The sequence below is a fragment of the Psittacula echo genome (genome assembly GCF_963264785.1).
Source record: "Psittacula echo genome assembly, chromosome: 5".
NCBI lineage: Eukaryota > Metazoa > Chordata > Aves > Psittaciformes > Psittacidae > Psittacula > Psittacula echo.
Window position 1 is genome coordinate 73839167 of NC_137739.1, and position 18107 is coordinate 73857273.

An 18107-nucleotide genomic window follows, 5' to 3' on the forward strand; every position below is an offset into this window, starting at 1 on the left:
TGAGTCAGAACAGAGGCAATACAAGTAGGAATTGTCTTCTGGGGATATAGCAGAGGGAAGAAAAAAAGAAGTGTGACTTGTCTGAAAAGATATAACACATAAGTAATAGGTAAGGAGATAAAGAAGGCTGGGAAGATAATGAAAAGACACACAAGACACACAGAATCACAGCCTAGAACAAATTCTGCTAGCAAAAAAAAAGCCTTTGGCAGCCAACAAACAAGAAGGAGAGGGATTTTTGGTCTTTGTGCTGTCAACTAATGAAGGCCATTATTATTTTTTTTCTTTTAAAATGTCAAAAAAATTTTATGCTGCAAGAGCACCTTTTTTTAAGATGAAGTATAAATCATGCAGTGGGCAGAAATGACAGGTACTCTTAAAATGGAAAAGATTTCATTTATTAGTGTGATAGAATGTTATTAACTTGCTGAAATTTATCAGTGTAACCTGAGTTTACATACTTACTGCAGTTACCAGGAAATAAAGATCGGGTAAGAACTGATTCATTAACACCAAAGCAGAAAAACAACAAACTTGGGAACATACACACTTCTCAAGGTCTTCAGGTCACCTCTTCAAATAAAATGTAATGTCTTGGAATGAGAATAACCCCCTTGCTCAAAACAACCACCAGGAGATGCTAGCATCACCCGTGTCCCACTCAGAACTATCACAAACCTATGAAACAGGAATCTTGCCACTCACAAGTTTTTCGTTCTTCTCTGCCCTCAAAGGTAATATCTGAAATAATCTGTGTGTGGAACCTAGCACTTACAAGTTTTAATAAGCCACTCTGTGTTTTTACAAGCAAAGAAGGAGGCTGGAGCTCTCTGTTCTGCATGGTTGCTGTGGAAACCATTTGGGCTCGAGGTGATAAGCCTGAGCTGTTCAGTACATGTACAGTGCCTGTACATGGAGACTGTGGAAGTCAAGATGTTCTCTTCAAAATTATAGATGCTTAAAACTAATATATGCCCTTTTGTGTTCCTATACACATTTTGAAATTTATCAGGAAAAGTTTGTAACCATTTCTTTTGTATAAATATTTGCTTAAGTTTAGGGAGCATTCTTGGTCCTTGTGCAGTTACATGATTAAGAGACATGAAAGCGTGCTTTTTGCAAGGAGTTTCAATACTGTCAACATGTCACTGTCTAGCGATGTGATTGAGGAAGAACAATTCAAATGCATAAGACAACACCACAGGATTTTCCATGAGCCAGCAGACCCAACGTTCTTTGCAATTTGGTGTCCTAGTCTCTTTAAATTTAAGACTAATAAGGTTGCACTGACTATGGTAATGACTATACTTCTCTAGTAACCTAAGTTTGTGACAACCAGATGGCTTTCTGTCCATGATGAAAATGTAGGGAATTGCCTTGCATTTTATTTTCCTGTTATGGGTGAGAATAGAAAAGAACCTATCTGAGAAAGTCTTGAGTCCAGTGCAAAATCCAGCCAAGTAAGCACTGTATGAATGAGCACTTCAGCTTTGACTGCTTTGAAAGCACTCAGCATTTTCTGCACCAAAATCTTAAAGCTTCATGGCCTTCTATTCTTTTCCAAACTGTGAAGCATTTGCTGTGTTAGTTGATATGCCTCAGCAGCAATGAACTCAATCACCAAAGTGTAACTTCACACATCTCTATTTTGTAACAACAGAACTATGACTTGGATCACAAGAGGACCTATGCGCTGCTTTTCAGGTATTCTGAGATTTCACTTAACTGCGACAAGAGACAGCCAAGGAACAGACCCTCTCTTTCACATACCTTAAAATTCTTCTGGGATTCCGGTGTTGGGCTATCAAGATCTATCAATTTCTTCAGCTCTTCTTCAACAGTGGACTTGGATGCTCGTTTTGGTGATGCTCGTAGATCTCTTGCTGAAGCACGCAGCCGAGGGTGGGCCATTTCATTGCCATCACTCTGGTGACGTCTTAAATGAAATGGAACAGACACATTCAGGTCTCAAAGCCCTGGGGCAGGAGGCATGAATAAAACAAGAATTATAGCACCCTCAAGATTTTCAAAGAAAAACCCTAGGTAGGGGGCATGGAGGAGGGAAAGAGTTTTGCTAATTGAGCAGAGCCTCATCTTTATGAATACCTGTTGAAGCAATAACCTTGTTTAAAAAAAATCAACTAGCAATACATTTAAAGTTTATTGTAATACATTTTCACAATAAGGAATTGAATCTATTAAAGTGTATTTTGTAAAAAAATAAAAAATATAAACGTGTTCAATGAGCCCCAAAGTAGGAAATCACTATGTTTCTTTAATCTTTTACCTGGCTTTTTATAGTGCAATTATCACAAAATTTCACCGTCTCCTTTTACAGCCAGTTATCGGTATAATCTACTGTGCTCAACCCAATAAAAGTCAAGATGGGTTGAATAAATTGCTTTGAAACAGGCTTTCTGAACCACTTGCTTTCAAAGTCACACTGGACTTAAACAGTATTTTTGCTAGTAAGTTGTTTCTCAATTTCTCTTCCAAAAGAGATGGTTGCATATTGTAATGCAGACAGACCTTTGCTTGCTTTAAGCCAGTTAGACTGGATGCGGGCAGCAATCTTAACAAGGCAACATGGAGTGCCATAGAACTAGCGCACAGCATGTGCAGTACTACTACATGGATGAGAGGCTTAAGGAAAACTCATGCTCTGCATTAAGAGGATTTTTAGTATTTGCTCAAAGGCCATTTTGAGCCACCTTTAAGAAGGCCCAAGGAAAGATAAGCTTTAATAGGACTGAAATTCATACAGCTCTCAAGATATGATAAAAAAATCTTTTACAATTTAACAGCGAATGAGATTAGCTAACTTTCAAATATTTAAGTCTAACTGCAGAACTCTAGATTAGAGATTAAATTCTACAGAATAATAAGCATTCAATAGTCTTAAGCTCTTCTATAGAGAGAAGTGTCACAGATTTCAATGCATCTTTACAGTTAAAAAAAATAATGAAACGAGAACCAAAAAACAGTCTTACTTTCTTGAATCCATAAACCCCACTGAGTTTATTGTCCCTTCCGGCTTTTTCCATCCAATCAGATACTTGCTAGTAGCACCCTGGCGAGGGTAGAAAGTCCTAGGACCAGATGAGGAGGAAGAGGAAGAGGAGAAAGAAGGTGCAAGCTGGGGAGAAGTAGCAGGATGAAGCTCTTCTTTAGGAGAACTTCTAGCACTGGTGAAAACAACCGGGCTGGCAGAGTGTCGTGAGCTCATGGTACTAGGAGAAAAACCAAATAAAGACAAAATTTGCCAAATGTGTATATATGCACTTCACTTAACTATTCTTAAAGCAAAACTCGAGGCACGAGATGTTGCTCCTGTCAATAGTGAGTAGTGTATCAAAACCAATTCTCTTTTCTTAAGGGCCTTTCACTCATTTTTCACTAAAAACATCTCATACATCTCATAAAAAACTTTGTAAGCAACCTCTAAGGATGCAGTAGACCACCGTCTCCTCATTCACCAATGGGAAATCTAGGGTTTACCTTCATTAGGCATCTTAAAGGTTATACAAGAGGTTGTAGCTGAATTAGCAAAAAAAAAGAAGAAACCCATACATCTTTCAAAAGGGGGTTTCCTGGATTTTTCAAAAAAAAGCAGGTACGAGTTGCAAAAAAAGACTTAAACTGAGAAGTCTGAGCAGGTTTCTAACCTATATCACATTTTTTCCAGACAGAAAAAAGACTTGGGATGACCAACTGCAGCTTAATTGTTGGAAGAAGGAGGAGGGCTTTAGATATGAGCTACTCTTTAGTTATGCTGATATTCAAATCTGATGCAACTTGCACCATATCAGGAGCACTAGGACTTAAGACAATATTTACTATAGCAACCTTAAAAGGTCAGGCATTTCTAAGTACAGTTACAGGAAAACTTTGTGTACAGCCTTAGCACTGAAATAGCATTATATATTTGGAGACCAGTTTTCTATCAGCTCCCTCTACACAACTTAGCCACATTTTCATCCCTGTATACAACACTGCAAAGCAGGAATTTGAAACAGATGGTCCTGTGGTAAAGAACAGCTTCTGACTGAGAAATAAAAATTCACTGGGAGGCTGAATAAAGTCACTGAATAATCTCTTCTTTTTTAGCTTAACAGAAAATTATTCAGCACTCTTCATATCTTGATAAAACAATGCATTTTCACATCTCTCACAGACACAGAGAAAGAATTCAAGGTTAAATTTATGCTGCCACCTGGAAAACAATCTCACCTACATTTAGCATTATAGAAGTCAGTTACTTAGACTATACTACTTGTCTGGCTCCTGTAGTCAATGGAGAAATATCCTTAGGAGGTGATTCTCCTCACCTTAAATTAGGTGTCTCAGATACACAGGGAGAATTAATGTTTTGGAGTTTCTCCTCTCTCTCCACTGACAACAGACGGAGCCTAAAAAAAACCACCTTCAACTATGTTTCATTTTCATATGGTGCAAGTTAAGCACCACCAGTCCCAGCAGTCGAGTGCTGTGGATTTAATGAGGAGTCTAACTGGACTGTAGTCTTCCCACCTCAAATAGCACCAGCTGCTGCAGCCATCCCTCATCTAATGTACATAGGGATGGCTGTGAAGTCCTGCACATCAGGGGCAAGATACATCTCCCCATATGTATGCAAATCAAATGATAGTAATACAGATTTATGTATTATAAAATTATTCTCTCTTCCCCCCCCATCTGTACATCTGAAAGGCCTATACAAAAACCAGTAGATTGGGAAAATACAGAAAAAGGCTTTCCTGTCCATCAAGCCCATATATTTGGCACTGCACATCACAACCTTCGTATTTGTAACAAATACAAGTAAACATAATTTATAGCAAGAAAGCAGAGAAAATTAAGTGCCAGGGGGACAGGCAGTTAATGTCTTTTCATTCCCCCTTCCTTTTTCAATATTGAGATAAAACTCCTACACATGCTGAGTAAAGCAGTCCATCTGTGAGGCATCACCACCATAAAATTAAACTGCCAAGGTCTGGGGAAGATGCACATCTTTAAAGAAAATGTATAGAGCTATTTTGTTTGGGGTTTTTTTTTTCTCCCTTTCTAAATGCACTCAAGAAGAAGTCTTTTGCTTCAGTGTAGGAAAAGGGAAGTTCTGATCACATTTCAGAATTCCTTAATCCATCAGGTTTAATCCGTCCACTTTTAATCCATCACATCCACTTCCATTTTTAATCCATCCAGTCAAGGAAGTGCTAGTTGTGAGAAAACATTTCTTGGTAAAAACCAGTAACAACTCCTAGATAGGCCAGTAGAGTTTATCCTTAATATTACTAGGGAAAACAGCTAAAGAAATGATGTTCAGAACTCTACATAAAATTTATACATGAAATGCATATGCACATGCATTTAAGCACATACAAATGTGATAAAATAGTATTTTCTTATATATTGTATTGTATATACACATTATTTTAAGTGTTATTATTTTAATATTTATTATAATATGTATCATAAAGTAGATGCCAAAAGCAGCCTAGCAAATAAGCAAGAAGATTAGCATATGGTTTTAAGTATACTTTTCTTTGAAGTGTCTTGCATTTTGAGCTGCAGTTTTACAATACAGTATTTTGGGAGGGTAATCTGCTTCAGGAACTATGCACAAACTGTGGTTATGACACCCTATAAGTAAACACAGTCAGGCCAATAGGATATTGACAGATAGAGACATACTTGTTAAGTAAGAGCATATTTGAAGAGCAAAAGGCTTTGGATAAACTCTAGAAAAAAATAAATCAGAGCTGGACCACTACAGTAGTAATGGGAAAAGAGTATCTGACACAAGAAGCATGCAGAGGATCCCTCATACTGTCTGTAAGGATGCCTGGATCAGCTTGATCACATGTGGAAGAAATTCAGTCCTCATTCTCAGGACACAGAGATAGCCACTGTTGGTACCCCACCTCCAACCTCAATTATTTGAGGCATCAAGGATTAAGTTCAGGAAAAATTCAAATACCACATGACAATCTGCAACAATTGCAGGTGAACCATTCATAAAAATATTATACAATTATTAAATAATATTTTAAGTATCTTCAAATTATTAAAAATAATTAAAAAGATACTTGACTAGAAATAGCCACAATTTTCCTTTCAGTTTTTATAAGAGAGCCGTAAGAAACTCTGTACAGTTTAGGTGGAAATGAAAGTTTGATTTTATTTTTTTCCCAGGGAATTCATGCCATCAGCGCATATGGCTTCATTTAATGACATTCAGCTATAATGACTGTATAATTACTGGCCTACATAATGCAGTTCTCCTGGGATGCTATGAGAAATCTGCACAATCATCATGAAGGACTTTCGGAATAGGGGTGGAGAAGAAAAATAAAACCCAGCCAGAAGCTCTGCTCTAGAAGTTAATCACTATAATTTACATTTTGCCACCAAATCTCAGGTACAAGTTCTTTTATGCACCATTAAATGATCTGAAAACTAATTATTGCTACTGTCTTCTACAGACACAAACACTCAAATTTGTGGTTACTTTCTTTCGTCACTGAGTTCTTTTTAGGGCCAAATTCCTTTTCTTCCTCAGAAGCTTGACTCTAAAGACATTACAGACATTCTGGCCTCCACAGGCAAAAGCTAAAAAAGTAGAAGCAACAAAGGATAACAATTTAGAAACTGATAGAGAAACACACCAATTAAGCTGTTCATTTCTAATGAAAAGCAGTCTGCTCAGAATCCTGTTTTGTCTCCCCTCCTTCAGGAAGAGGCAGATGTGGTTACATTTTGGAAGTGCCAGTTAAACAGGCCTCCAGCTCCAAGCTGTTGTGCCTCCATAGAAAGACCTATGGGAGAGCTGGAAGCAAACAGCTGGACCTAGGGTTTCCTCAGGTCAGCACTGTTGCTCAGTGTGCAATCACCAACTGAGGATGCCATCAGAAACAAAATGAAAGCTTTTTAGCCCACTGTGACTTTCCTTTACTGTGAGGAATCAAACACATGTTCTAGTCTTCAAAAATAAGAAATAAAGGAACACAAGCATCTTTTTTCTCTCTCCACCAAAATAAACAATGTGGGTGCAGTGACTGCAGAATTGCTCAAGTATCATGCCCCATGTGTTCTACAAATTGCTACTACTCCTCTTTGCAAAGAGCTGCATTTTTAACATCTGTTTTTTAAGTGAAACTGCAAAACAAAAACCAAACCCCAACTGTTTTTCCTAGCATAAAGCCTGGGGAATCTTCATCTGGAAATATCAGTAACAGCCTCAAAAAACATGTAGAGATAATTTATCCTCAGAGAAGCATCACATAAATGAATCCAAACCAGCAATAGAAAGTAACATGTTTGGAGACACAACACTACCACATAATGATGAGACAACATCCTGGACTTAAGTTAGCAATCAAGTTGCAAAGTATATGCATGGAAGACAAAGATGAGAGCTGTCAAGTGTATGGCTGCCCTTCCAAGATATTCTCAGCTTTTCTACTGAACTATTCTTATTTGGTGCTCAGAGAAGAGCGAACCAGAACTGCAGATGTACAAAGATAGCATTCACATTAGGCACACTTTTATGGTAAAGCTTCCAAGAGTTACATCTAATTTTTCAAGGGTTTGAGCTGCTTCTGAACAAATCCTTCCAAATGGAAATGCTACTGACAACTGTGTAAGAATCCCCTGTAAAGCTGCTGCTAGTTATATTCAGACAAGTATTGCAGGACATGTGGTAAATTCCAGTGAATGCTAAATGAATATGAACATGCTTGTCTGAAAAGGTACAAAACTGTAAATAACTACCATATAGATTTTAATCTTCCAGGGGCACATACTAAGATTACCCAAAATCTAAGTCCCTCTGCACAGTGTTGTTTACAGATTTGCTAAGTCCTTCATGCAAGGATTGGAAACACCAGTCTCAAAGACCTGGCTGGGATTTATACCAACTGAATATGAACTTTAGTGCCAAAAATGGCCAACCAGGAGAAGCAGAAAACTAGAGCAGGACCACCATTAATAGATTAGTCAAAATTACTATTACAAAGTACATGGAGACCATTCAGTACATTACAGTCTCTATGACAACCCTCTATTTGCAGCTACTGTACGAGTTGTTGAAGTGTCTGATAAACATCTAGCCTTGCATAAATGTAGCCTTGCTCAAAACGATTAGTAAAAATTGCTTCAGACTCCCAGTCTGTAGGCATTTTAGCTGCATGCTCAAACCCGAGGTGCCTCAAGAATAGAAGTGCAAGTCAGGCTCCACAAGAACAACAATTTATCATTATCATACATGTTCCTTGAAAGAGCGGTGTTTTTTTTCTTGTTGCTAGTATGACACAGTATTGAGCATTTTTTTAAAAAGCATGCTGAATACCTTTTGGGAAATAGGTTATGAAAATGGTCTAGAATATTTTCTGCCTCTGGCAGCTCTGGTTAATGTGTATAGTGGGTATCTCCCATCTGAGGTGTTCAAGCACATTACACACATACTTGATATGCCAATTTTATTAGTGGCAAAACTGAGGAAGACAGGGAAGGTGACTGTAATGTCATACCCACAAGCCTGCAGCAAAATGAGATTAAAATCCACATGCTGGCACTCCCAAGCAACCTCCTCTCAGCATTGATCATACTGACTGCAAGCAGATTTCTAAACAAGACTGGGTAAAAAAAGTGAGAAACATCTGAAATGTGTACCTGCAAGACTAAAAAAGATGCCCATTTTAAGCTGTTCATTAATAAAATGTACTGATCTCCTTTCTGATCCACATATGAACTGCAGTTGTTGCAAGATATTCCTTATGAACACATCACACATGTGTCTGTCTTACGTTAGTTTAGTAGGAGCTCTATGGAATATACTATTAAAGACATTCTTTAGTTATAAGCAGTAGGAGATGCAAAGACTAAAGGTGGTCTTAATATTCAAGCATTCTGCACTGTGAGATCTTTCAAAACACTGGTTAACATAACCAGTCTCTTCAACATCTACTTCTCACTTCTGATAGGTCAGAGTGAGAGTAGGAAAATGAGTGTGGAGGGGTCAATCTCCTAAGAGGTGAAAATTACCTTGTATGTGAGACAGCATCACTAAGACTATAAGCACTGTTCTCCCTTGTTAGAGGATTGGAGGCTGGTTGACTTTTGCTGTGAATATCCAGGCTCAGTGAAGACTCGGTCTTTCGGTCCATGTGGCTGTCCTTTTCTAATGTCCTGTCTGCAATGGAGACCACTTCACTGGAGCTATGCCACAGTGGTGCCACTTTTTCTTTTGTTAGCCCTGTACGGGGAGATGTTGCTGCTCCCAGGGAGGCAGTGCTGCCATGGCTGGGTCCATAGGAAGTGGTATCTATGCCACTATCAGCAGAAGTCCCTTGAAGGTAGTTGTAGCTGTTCAGCTCTGATTCGGTGCGCTCTCCACTGTCATACCATTTCTCATCACTGTGAGCACTGGAAGCATTGCTGGATAAAGTATTACTGCTGGAATGGCTGGAGTAGTGGCTGTCAGACTACAGAAGAAACAACAATCCAAAAAAAGAAACAAACAGACTTGCAGGTTTATTTCGGAATTATGGCAGTAAAGAGGAGGAGGAAACAAATGGTTACAAAGTCACCAATGCACAATAGGAGCTCTTCTACCTTGAGGGATTGGATAGATACATTGAGGAGACTAATAAACCCTAAAGCTTTCGTTCCAATGTAAAGCATGTGCTCTTCCCTGGGTGCACATAAAGAGCTTTCATGTGGATTTGGGAGCCATGTCTTAACTGTACAGGGAAAGTCAGTTGTTCGTATTTTGTCCCAAAATATTTCATGCTGTTTCCTTTCAAGCACAGTTCTCCTATGAAACTGGCTGAGCTGTGCAGACTTGGTTTACAACTACTATAATTAAAAATATTCTTATTTTAAGACTCCAATGTTTTAGAACATAAAATACAACCAATCCACAGGAAGCGCATGTTATTTTAATAATCCAATTGCCTATCTACAGGTTAAAGTAGGGTGAAATAACCATTGCTCTTTCCCACCCCTTTGTAAGGTATAATTCCTCCTCAGCAGGAATGCCCTTTGCAAATGGCCACTGAAATGCCATTTTTCTAATCTGAAATTGTTTTCCAAGAGGCAGAATCACAAGAAAGGGAGCATTAATGGAATGCTTTTAAATTGTCCCATCAGGACATGCTGGTGTCTGACTGGTTTGTATGTTCTGTCCTTGGTTACAACCTGCTGTTATGAAGAAACTGAATGCCTTCAATTCCATAGTGAGCATCACTAGACTATATCACTACAGGAAGAATTTCTTGTCATATGCTCATCATTGCTTAGTATCTCACTTATCTTTGGGGTATTTATACCCATCTGAATTCCTTAATATTAGTTTTCATCTACAGAATTTATCTAAGTTCTGATTATATAGTCAGAACTGAAGCAGTTCTTTGGTAGGCAATGGACTTGTTTGGTGACCACATGGCCTAGGAATAATGGAAGGGATGGAAAGGAGACTTAGAACCACCTTTCCTATCTGTCTGCCCCTGGAGTTTTACTGAATAGGCATGCACAGAGATCCCAGCTAAATATAAAAAATTAGATGCTGTTTCCGTTTTTACTGGAAAAGAGGGAAAATAGGGAATGGATGTAAACTGTGAGGAAGAAATCTCAGCATCCATTTCTTATTATATTAAAGCAAGCACTGAAAGAAAGCCAGGAGGAATATTAAATAAGTCGATTTGGGCTTCTAGTTATCTCCAATTAAAGCTATTGCTCCTCATTAAGAACTGCATCACTCCCCCATCCATCTGTCCACATAATAAAGATTTACTTTAACAATGACTAAACGAGAAGAACGCAAGCAATAATAATTCCACTGCTACGCTTTGCACGCAAGCAATGAGTTTTATATGACATTATTATGCATTTAAACATATCTCATGAAAAACAGGTCAATCTAAATATAAAAACTAGCTTGTGCTCCTAAGAATATGGACAGATGTGGTGGTGCTGGGTACAAAGATGTATTGTTATGACTTAAAAGCAGCACTGCCAATTGTATTGAAAGAAGAATGCTGGTAAGCAGGAGCAACTAAGAGGAACCAATTAAAGACTCTCACACATAAATAAGTGCAACTAATACTTTCAGTATAATCACACAACAACTCTGTATTTATCCATTTATATAAATAAAGTGACACAGCTTACTGGGTAATTTAAAGTTTAAAGGCTGTGGGTTTTTTTTAATTCTAATTAAATTTATTTAAAATTATTTATGAATATTTATCTATCTCTCTGTACATAAATCAGGAAGTGACAGCCTCCAAAAAGGTGTGAATATCTAACTCTGCAGAGACAGAAGGACAGAATTTGCTGTTTAGATCTTAAACAAGAATAAAACAAGAATGGGCTTTTTTTCAGCAGGACTCCAGCAGACCTTTCAGACAAAGTTTTTCACCAGTGTGCAAGGTAGGTTATGGAAAGGAAGTAATATATGAGGAAAATGGGGAAAATAGAACCCCAAAAGCAAGAGCACTATTTCATTTTAAGTAAGTGGCTTTCCAAGTGTTGCATTAAAAAATATATTAGTAACTTTAGGTCTCACACGTGAGGCCTATGAATAGCTGTGTGAACTCCCACTAACTCTCTGCTTATCACAAGCTAACAGACAAGAAGTTGCTGTTCAACTGGCAATAACTAATAAATATTTCAGTAGGCTGTGCTTAGCTCTGTAGAATTCAGGAAACAACAGGTCTGCTCTATTACTTCCTCCATGTTCTAGTAGGGAACAAGGCCTGAGGATTTTTTTCTCTCTTTCTTAAGTCACATTAAATATACTTTGAATAACACTTTTGGTATTGAGAGTCTCTGGAGCAAAAGCAATACATAACATAATTCCTTTTTTAGGATAACTTACATGACCCTGCTTATTTGGAGACAAGTGAACGACAGGATCCTGTCTCATCAGTCTTCCACTGGGGCTTTCTCTGAAGGATGGCAGTACCTTTGATACTGCTGGGAGATGGCATGTTGGCTCTGCAATACAGCACACAATGATGCACTGAAAAGTATACGCAGTGTCACAAGCTACAAAAATGTTTAACCTCATTTTACACTGCTGTTTTTCCAATACTACCCTAAAACCTTGGATACCGAATACGAAATTAATTCCAAATAAAAGATAAGTATATCGTGACAAAACACAGGTGAGTAAGTGAGGGCTCATTCCTGCCTGGCGTAAATCAGTACAAGTTCATGAAAATCCAGCAGCCACCATCCTGGCATTTGTTAGAACCACCTGAAAGGCATCATGGCATTGGAACAGACTTCCCAAGGAAGTGGTGGACTCACCATCCCTGAAAGTGTTCCAAAAACATGTAGACGAAGCCCTTAGTGACATGGTTTAGTGGTGGCCTTGGCAGCCCTGGGGTAAAGGTTGGACTTGATAATCTGAAAGGTCTTTCCAACCTAGTTGATGCCCCTGTTGTCCAACAGCACTATAGCAGAGCGTTAAACCAGCAGAATATTAATTTTCACAGTGTATTGACGTTGCACCTCTGTGTACACTGCCTATGGACAAGAGACTAAAAAGCTACGAAGACTCACATTTTGTTAAATCGTATTCTACGCAAGGCAGGACAATAGCAAAAGTCTATAGTGATCACGTAAATAAACACATTTTCTGCAGTATAACTACTATACGTATTTCTTGTCAAAGTTAAGGCGAGCTAAATAAACATTTTCTAACTGAAGAGCCAGCAAAAGATTTGTTGAAATCATAATATTCCCTTAAAAATTGCCAGCTGTGAACGTGGAAATTGCATAGGTGTACAAAAGGAACACTAATTAAACAAACCTGACAAAAGTGGACAGAATTCAAGTCACACATATGGACAATCACAGGAGTGCTCTATGACAATTGAACTTATTTTTTCCCAGGAGAAAACTGTGGAAGTGTAGAGGGCGTTCAGACCCAGCCCATAAGGTAGGTAATCGTGTTCTCAGAGCCCAAGGCCAGTATTTTTAGAAGAATCTCAGTTGTGACTTTTTACATGAACCTTCCCTCCTGTGGTTATGCAATATTCTGCACCTCTAAAAATGCTGCTTTTAAGCAGAATACATGCTTATAAACATAAAGTACTTAATATCCATGGTAATTAGCAGTGCTTTCCCCAACACAGCAACAGTTTTGTTCATCCTGACCTGCAGCACTGCTAGCTTTTTATAAAAAAAATTAAACTTTGCCTTTTTAATAAAAAAAGAAAATACTATATAGAAAAAATAAATCAAACTTGAATCCCCCTGGCAAGTGGTAGCAAGCAGTGTTGGTGCACAAAGTACAAAGTTCTTCTGAAGTTAAGAATGGGCCAGAAAGGAGAAAGGAGTGAGTGTGTGGATTCATGGTACCTAATGCTTTATTTACCTTGAGACAGGTTATCCCAAGTAGAAATGTGTTTATGTGTCATAGAACCAAACTTTCACCTAGATTCACCAGACTGGCAATAAAGTCTCCAGTCAAAGATGCAGCTTCCAACTGCGACTCTATGAATGCAGGACAATACACAAGAGATAAAATACAGCGATTATATGTCAGGTTTCATTTCTCAGCCTTTGCCAAATGCTGGAGCCATCTCTTTCACCACACATTTTTTCCTGTTCTTTTTGGCCTTATTTATTTTGCTAATATGGTGGCACCTGACATCGTAGAAAAGAACTTGCTGGCAGCTCTGCTCAGAGCCAGCACCACCACCCAACTGTTGGTCTGCAAAAGTAATGCTAAGCAAAAGATCAGTTTTACATGTGTTGTTACCATCACACAGTATCAAAACATATGCGATTAAAAATTGTTCTGTCAAAATGAGAACTGCAGATCAGTATAATCACAGCTTTTCAGTGAGAAGTATGCGGGGAGTTGTGAAGGAGGGACTGACAGATGGCTTCAATAACAAGGCACAGATCACTGAGGTTGTGAAGGTATGCGAATGAAGCATATCTTCAGAACCTGAGGGTGTCATTTGCCCTAAACTCCTACTGATCTTACTGAACCTTACACTGTGTTCAACATTAATCCATTTACATAGAACAAAAGCTGTGATGCAATAAAATGATGATCTATATTGAAAATAGAAAAAAATATGGAATTTCTTAATTATGGTAACAAAGTCAGAAAAATCCAATCTAGCAATCTTGACCAGGGGGATCATGTAGGATTCAAGGTTGTTTCCAGACAGGACATTTCCCCTGGTGTCAATCTCACTGGTATCCACTCAACTGAAGCTATAGCTGTAGCAAAAGGTCTATGTGCAAAAACTTCAAATGAAGACTTAACAATGCAAATTCTTAGTAGCCAGCTGTTTTATGTAGTTAATACGTTCCCTCAGCTGACAGCTTAATTGCCAAGTGCAATGAAAACATACACACTGGTGGAAGGTGATTACCAAGCTATAGATTTACTTCACTATTTAAACTTTAATTAGTTTTTTTTTCCATTTTGTACATGGTATTTATAGCTTCAATGATAAAACAATCAATTTGGATTCTATAGCACCATTCAAGAGGGAGCATCACAAGCACTTTGGACAAACTGAGCAAAAATTAAACTAAGCCAAGCCACTCAGGAGAGAGGTGAGGTCAAACAAGTCCTCAACAGCACAACAAATTATTAAGTGTGTCTACCCAACTGCTTCTAAAAGGACAGAGTGTTTCAGGGTAAAAGCATTAAGGTAGATTTAGTCCCACAATCAAATGAAGAACTGAAATCAGTTCTTCCTCAGGTGATACTCATAGGTCCCAAGGAAACAGACTGCACAAGCTAGTACACGTTCCAGACCTAATTGTTCATCCTAATGAAGAAGGTTAACTTTCAAAGACACTGAAAACACAGTGCTCTCTGCATGGAGAGGTATTGCCAAAGTCACCTTGCAGTTAATACCACTTGCTGATAGCAAAGAATTAATTACCTACCCATCTGGTCAGCGATACTATCCTCACTTCTTTGCCAGCTGGGTGTGGATTTGCCGCTACCACCTGTATCTGATTGCGTGTTCTGCCTGTCAATGGAAGCAGGGGATCTACGGCTAATTCCAAACCTGTTGTAACACCCCAAAAAACAAAGCAGATAATGATTTTAAATATGCATAAATCTCACATAAGGAGTAAAGCACATTTTTAAGAAGCTGGTGTCAAACAACAGGGCAGACCAATACATAGCACAACTGCTTGAGGGAATTTATAATGCATTTCCATTGAATTTTGTGGCAGCTTTCAGGACCCCTGTAGCATCTTTAGTGTGTGAGATTACGGTACATATTGATTTATTGAGCATCTTTCATCAAGAACATCTGGTTACAGAGCATACAATTAAAAACAGACCAAATTATTCAGAAATAAAATTTTTAGTTTTCACTTACAGAGATATTTACACGGAAAGGTGATCAGACCATTACACAGTTACAGAAAATTGACCACAATGACTAAAATGTAAAAGTTTGGACATAAGCCACAGAGGGAAATGAGGTGTGTTTATTATGAAAGGGTATCAAGGATGGATCCTTTTAACTGGGAAATCACTACCTCAAATTGGTCAAAGCAAGCATCAGAAAGTTTGTTTGGGCAATCCCATGGATCTCAGCCACTTTTGTGGGTTCTGAGCAAAAGACTAAGTAAGGTTATAGCTAGGTGATACAGACATATATGCAAACACAACATGGACTCATTTGGGACAATACTGCACTGCCAAATATTTTAAATAAGTGTATATAAAGCTAATTGTATTAGTTACGGATTCCCAAAACCTGGGGATTATAAATTCTGGAGATTATTAAATTATTTGGTCACAAAATAAAGTGGACTAAAGCTGTAGGAAAACAGCAAGACATATAAACCTATTCCTGTAGAAGAAAGCATAGAGAGCAAAAGGAAAACTGTGTTCAGTGGACTTTGTAAATGCTGTTAGATTAGTGAGGTGGATTTTGGAAAGCTCAATAAAGATACAGTAAACTCAAAGAGAATAATCTAATGACAAAGGAGACACACAATCCTTCTATGCCATACTGTCTATATGCCTTATATACCTAAAAGCCTGTAAGAATTATATCCATAATACTCTATTACGTATAAATCACTTAACTCTATAAAAATTGTAGCTGGGTTCAGAATTTACAGATCAATAATTAAGAATTACTCAATAATAATGCATTTTTGAGGTGTCTTTTTTTTTTTCCCCCAAATCAGACATACCCTGAAGGAAAAAAACTTCCCAAAACTTTACACGCACAGAGTAAAATCCAAAAGAATTACAACAGACTGATATATTCTCTATATATGAAGGAGTTTCACTAAACATCTAACGTAAGAATAGAAAATAAAATTCCCAAACTCTGCTTTCTACCCACTCTGCTACCTACAGACTGCCTACATGACCTCCACTGTAAAACAGACATCTGCCCAACTGTCAGAAAAAGCTCAGTGTGGTTATCCTATTTAAAAGTTCATGTACTTGTTAAGCCAAATGAACCCACCAAAGCATCATCACGACTCAAAACAACAAAATCCCACTCCCATCTTTAAAGACAAGCAGCGTTAGACATAGCACAGCTCCAAAATGTCATGTTTTGAAATCTGTGCCTTCTAAATTTTACCCAAAGAAGACCCTATTTCCCTTTTGTTCACTGCTTCCTGGTATAGTCAACATGAGGTTTGATGAATAGAAAAAACGTAATGCAAACCTGGATATATTTGCTTTCTGAATACAAACAATTTACATTGAAACTGCATGAACTGAGTAATGCTGCTCTTTTTCTATTCACACAGACTAGGTAAGATTTCACTTAATCATATACCTAAATACGATGAATTCAATACCAATTCAACGCATGCGTAGGAAGTCTAAATACAGCATTTCAAAAGCTGATTGATTCTTTAAACAGTGATCTGAGGTAATTTTTCAACCTTTTAAGACTTGGGAAGTATTTTTGGAAGAATATCTTTTAATGATAAAATAACCAGAAGTTAGTACCTAAAAGAAAGAGCCAAAATCCCAAGAAACCTTGCTATGATGAAGTTGTGCCGCATCAATATCTTACTTTCTACACACTGTCCTCTTACCTAAATGCCATAGTGATCATATGTATAAAAGCAGTCAATTTTGCATTTGCCATAATTTATAATTTGAGACTTAAGATCTGAGATATATAAACCCAACATGTTTCTAATTTTATTTCATTAGAATCACTATTCTATTCATTGAGCAGTAAGAAATATCTTTTGACTGCATTTCTTACATGATGTGGGCTATTCCAAAGCAAGAATAATAAATGCAGGTGGTGTTATATTCTATGCTGCTTAAATACATAGCCCATTGGGGTATGTAGGAATGAACCTAAAAAACTTGGAGAACTAAATCTGGAATAAATCGTTTAACTAGACATTTTATATATATGTCGTAAGAAGAAACCCATGATTTCATTATTTTTTTTTAATTTCATTTTTACATTCTAAAATAATGTATTATATATACATACCTTCAGATAAACTTCAGATAAACACAGGATAAGTAAACGAAACACACATATGTACATCAAGACCAATCTGGATATTCTTGAAGGCAGTGAAGTTTTTGCCTATACCCAGCACAGGATATGGACCAATAATCTAGAAGAGGCAGCTGCTACTGCTCTTACCGATGTCTGACAGAGGTTGGACGCACACCCATGCTTCCAGTCATTTAAGTTTCACAAACTTTCCAAATCTGTCATATCATGCAACAAGAGAGAAATATACACACAAATTACGCAGTTGAGATTTCCTGCAATGGGAAATCTCAGGGACTGGCATACCTACAGCACACTGGAGCCTCACCTCAGGAAGATTACCTTCAGGATGTGGTGTCTGCTAAGCCCTTCCTGCAGCCCATCCTTCCCTCCACCATCTTAGCAATTAAATGCTACGATCTCTCTCTCCTATTTTAACAACATATATGGGTTTAATCACTGGCCAGCTCTACCTGGTATATCAAACATCACTACAGAGTTGCCCTGAAGCTAGTGTCTGAGATGAATCTCAACAGAAGATGCACATGGGACTGCAATGATTTTTAGTAATGGGACAAACATTAGTTTGCTTATCAAGGCAAGAGAATTTCC

At 37.8% G+C, this 18107-nt stretch overlaps 1 protein-coding gene across 1 annotated transcript in view; it reads right to left on the reverse strand.

The window, feature by feature from the left end:
• Positions 1-18107, reverse strand: part of SIPA1L1 (signal induced proliferation associated 1 like 1) — a gene marked incomplete at both ends in the record, with an annotated part of 76025 nt that overhangs the window by 8968 nt on the left and 48950 nt on the right. Inside the window, 5 exons of the mRNA XM_080617929.1 lie at positions 1771-1936; positions 2991-3230; positions 9046-9485; positions 11882-12000; positions 14929-15053. Of these exons, the coding sequence (XP_080474055.1) occupies positions 1771-1936; positions 2991-3230; positions 9046-9485; positions 11882-12000; positions 14929-15053 (1090 nt within the window). The remainder of the gene's footprint in view (positions 1-1770; positions 1937-2990; positions 3231-9045; positions 9486-11881; positions 12001-14928; positions 15054-18107) is intronic.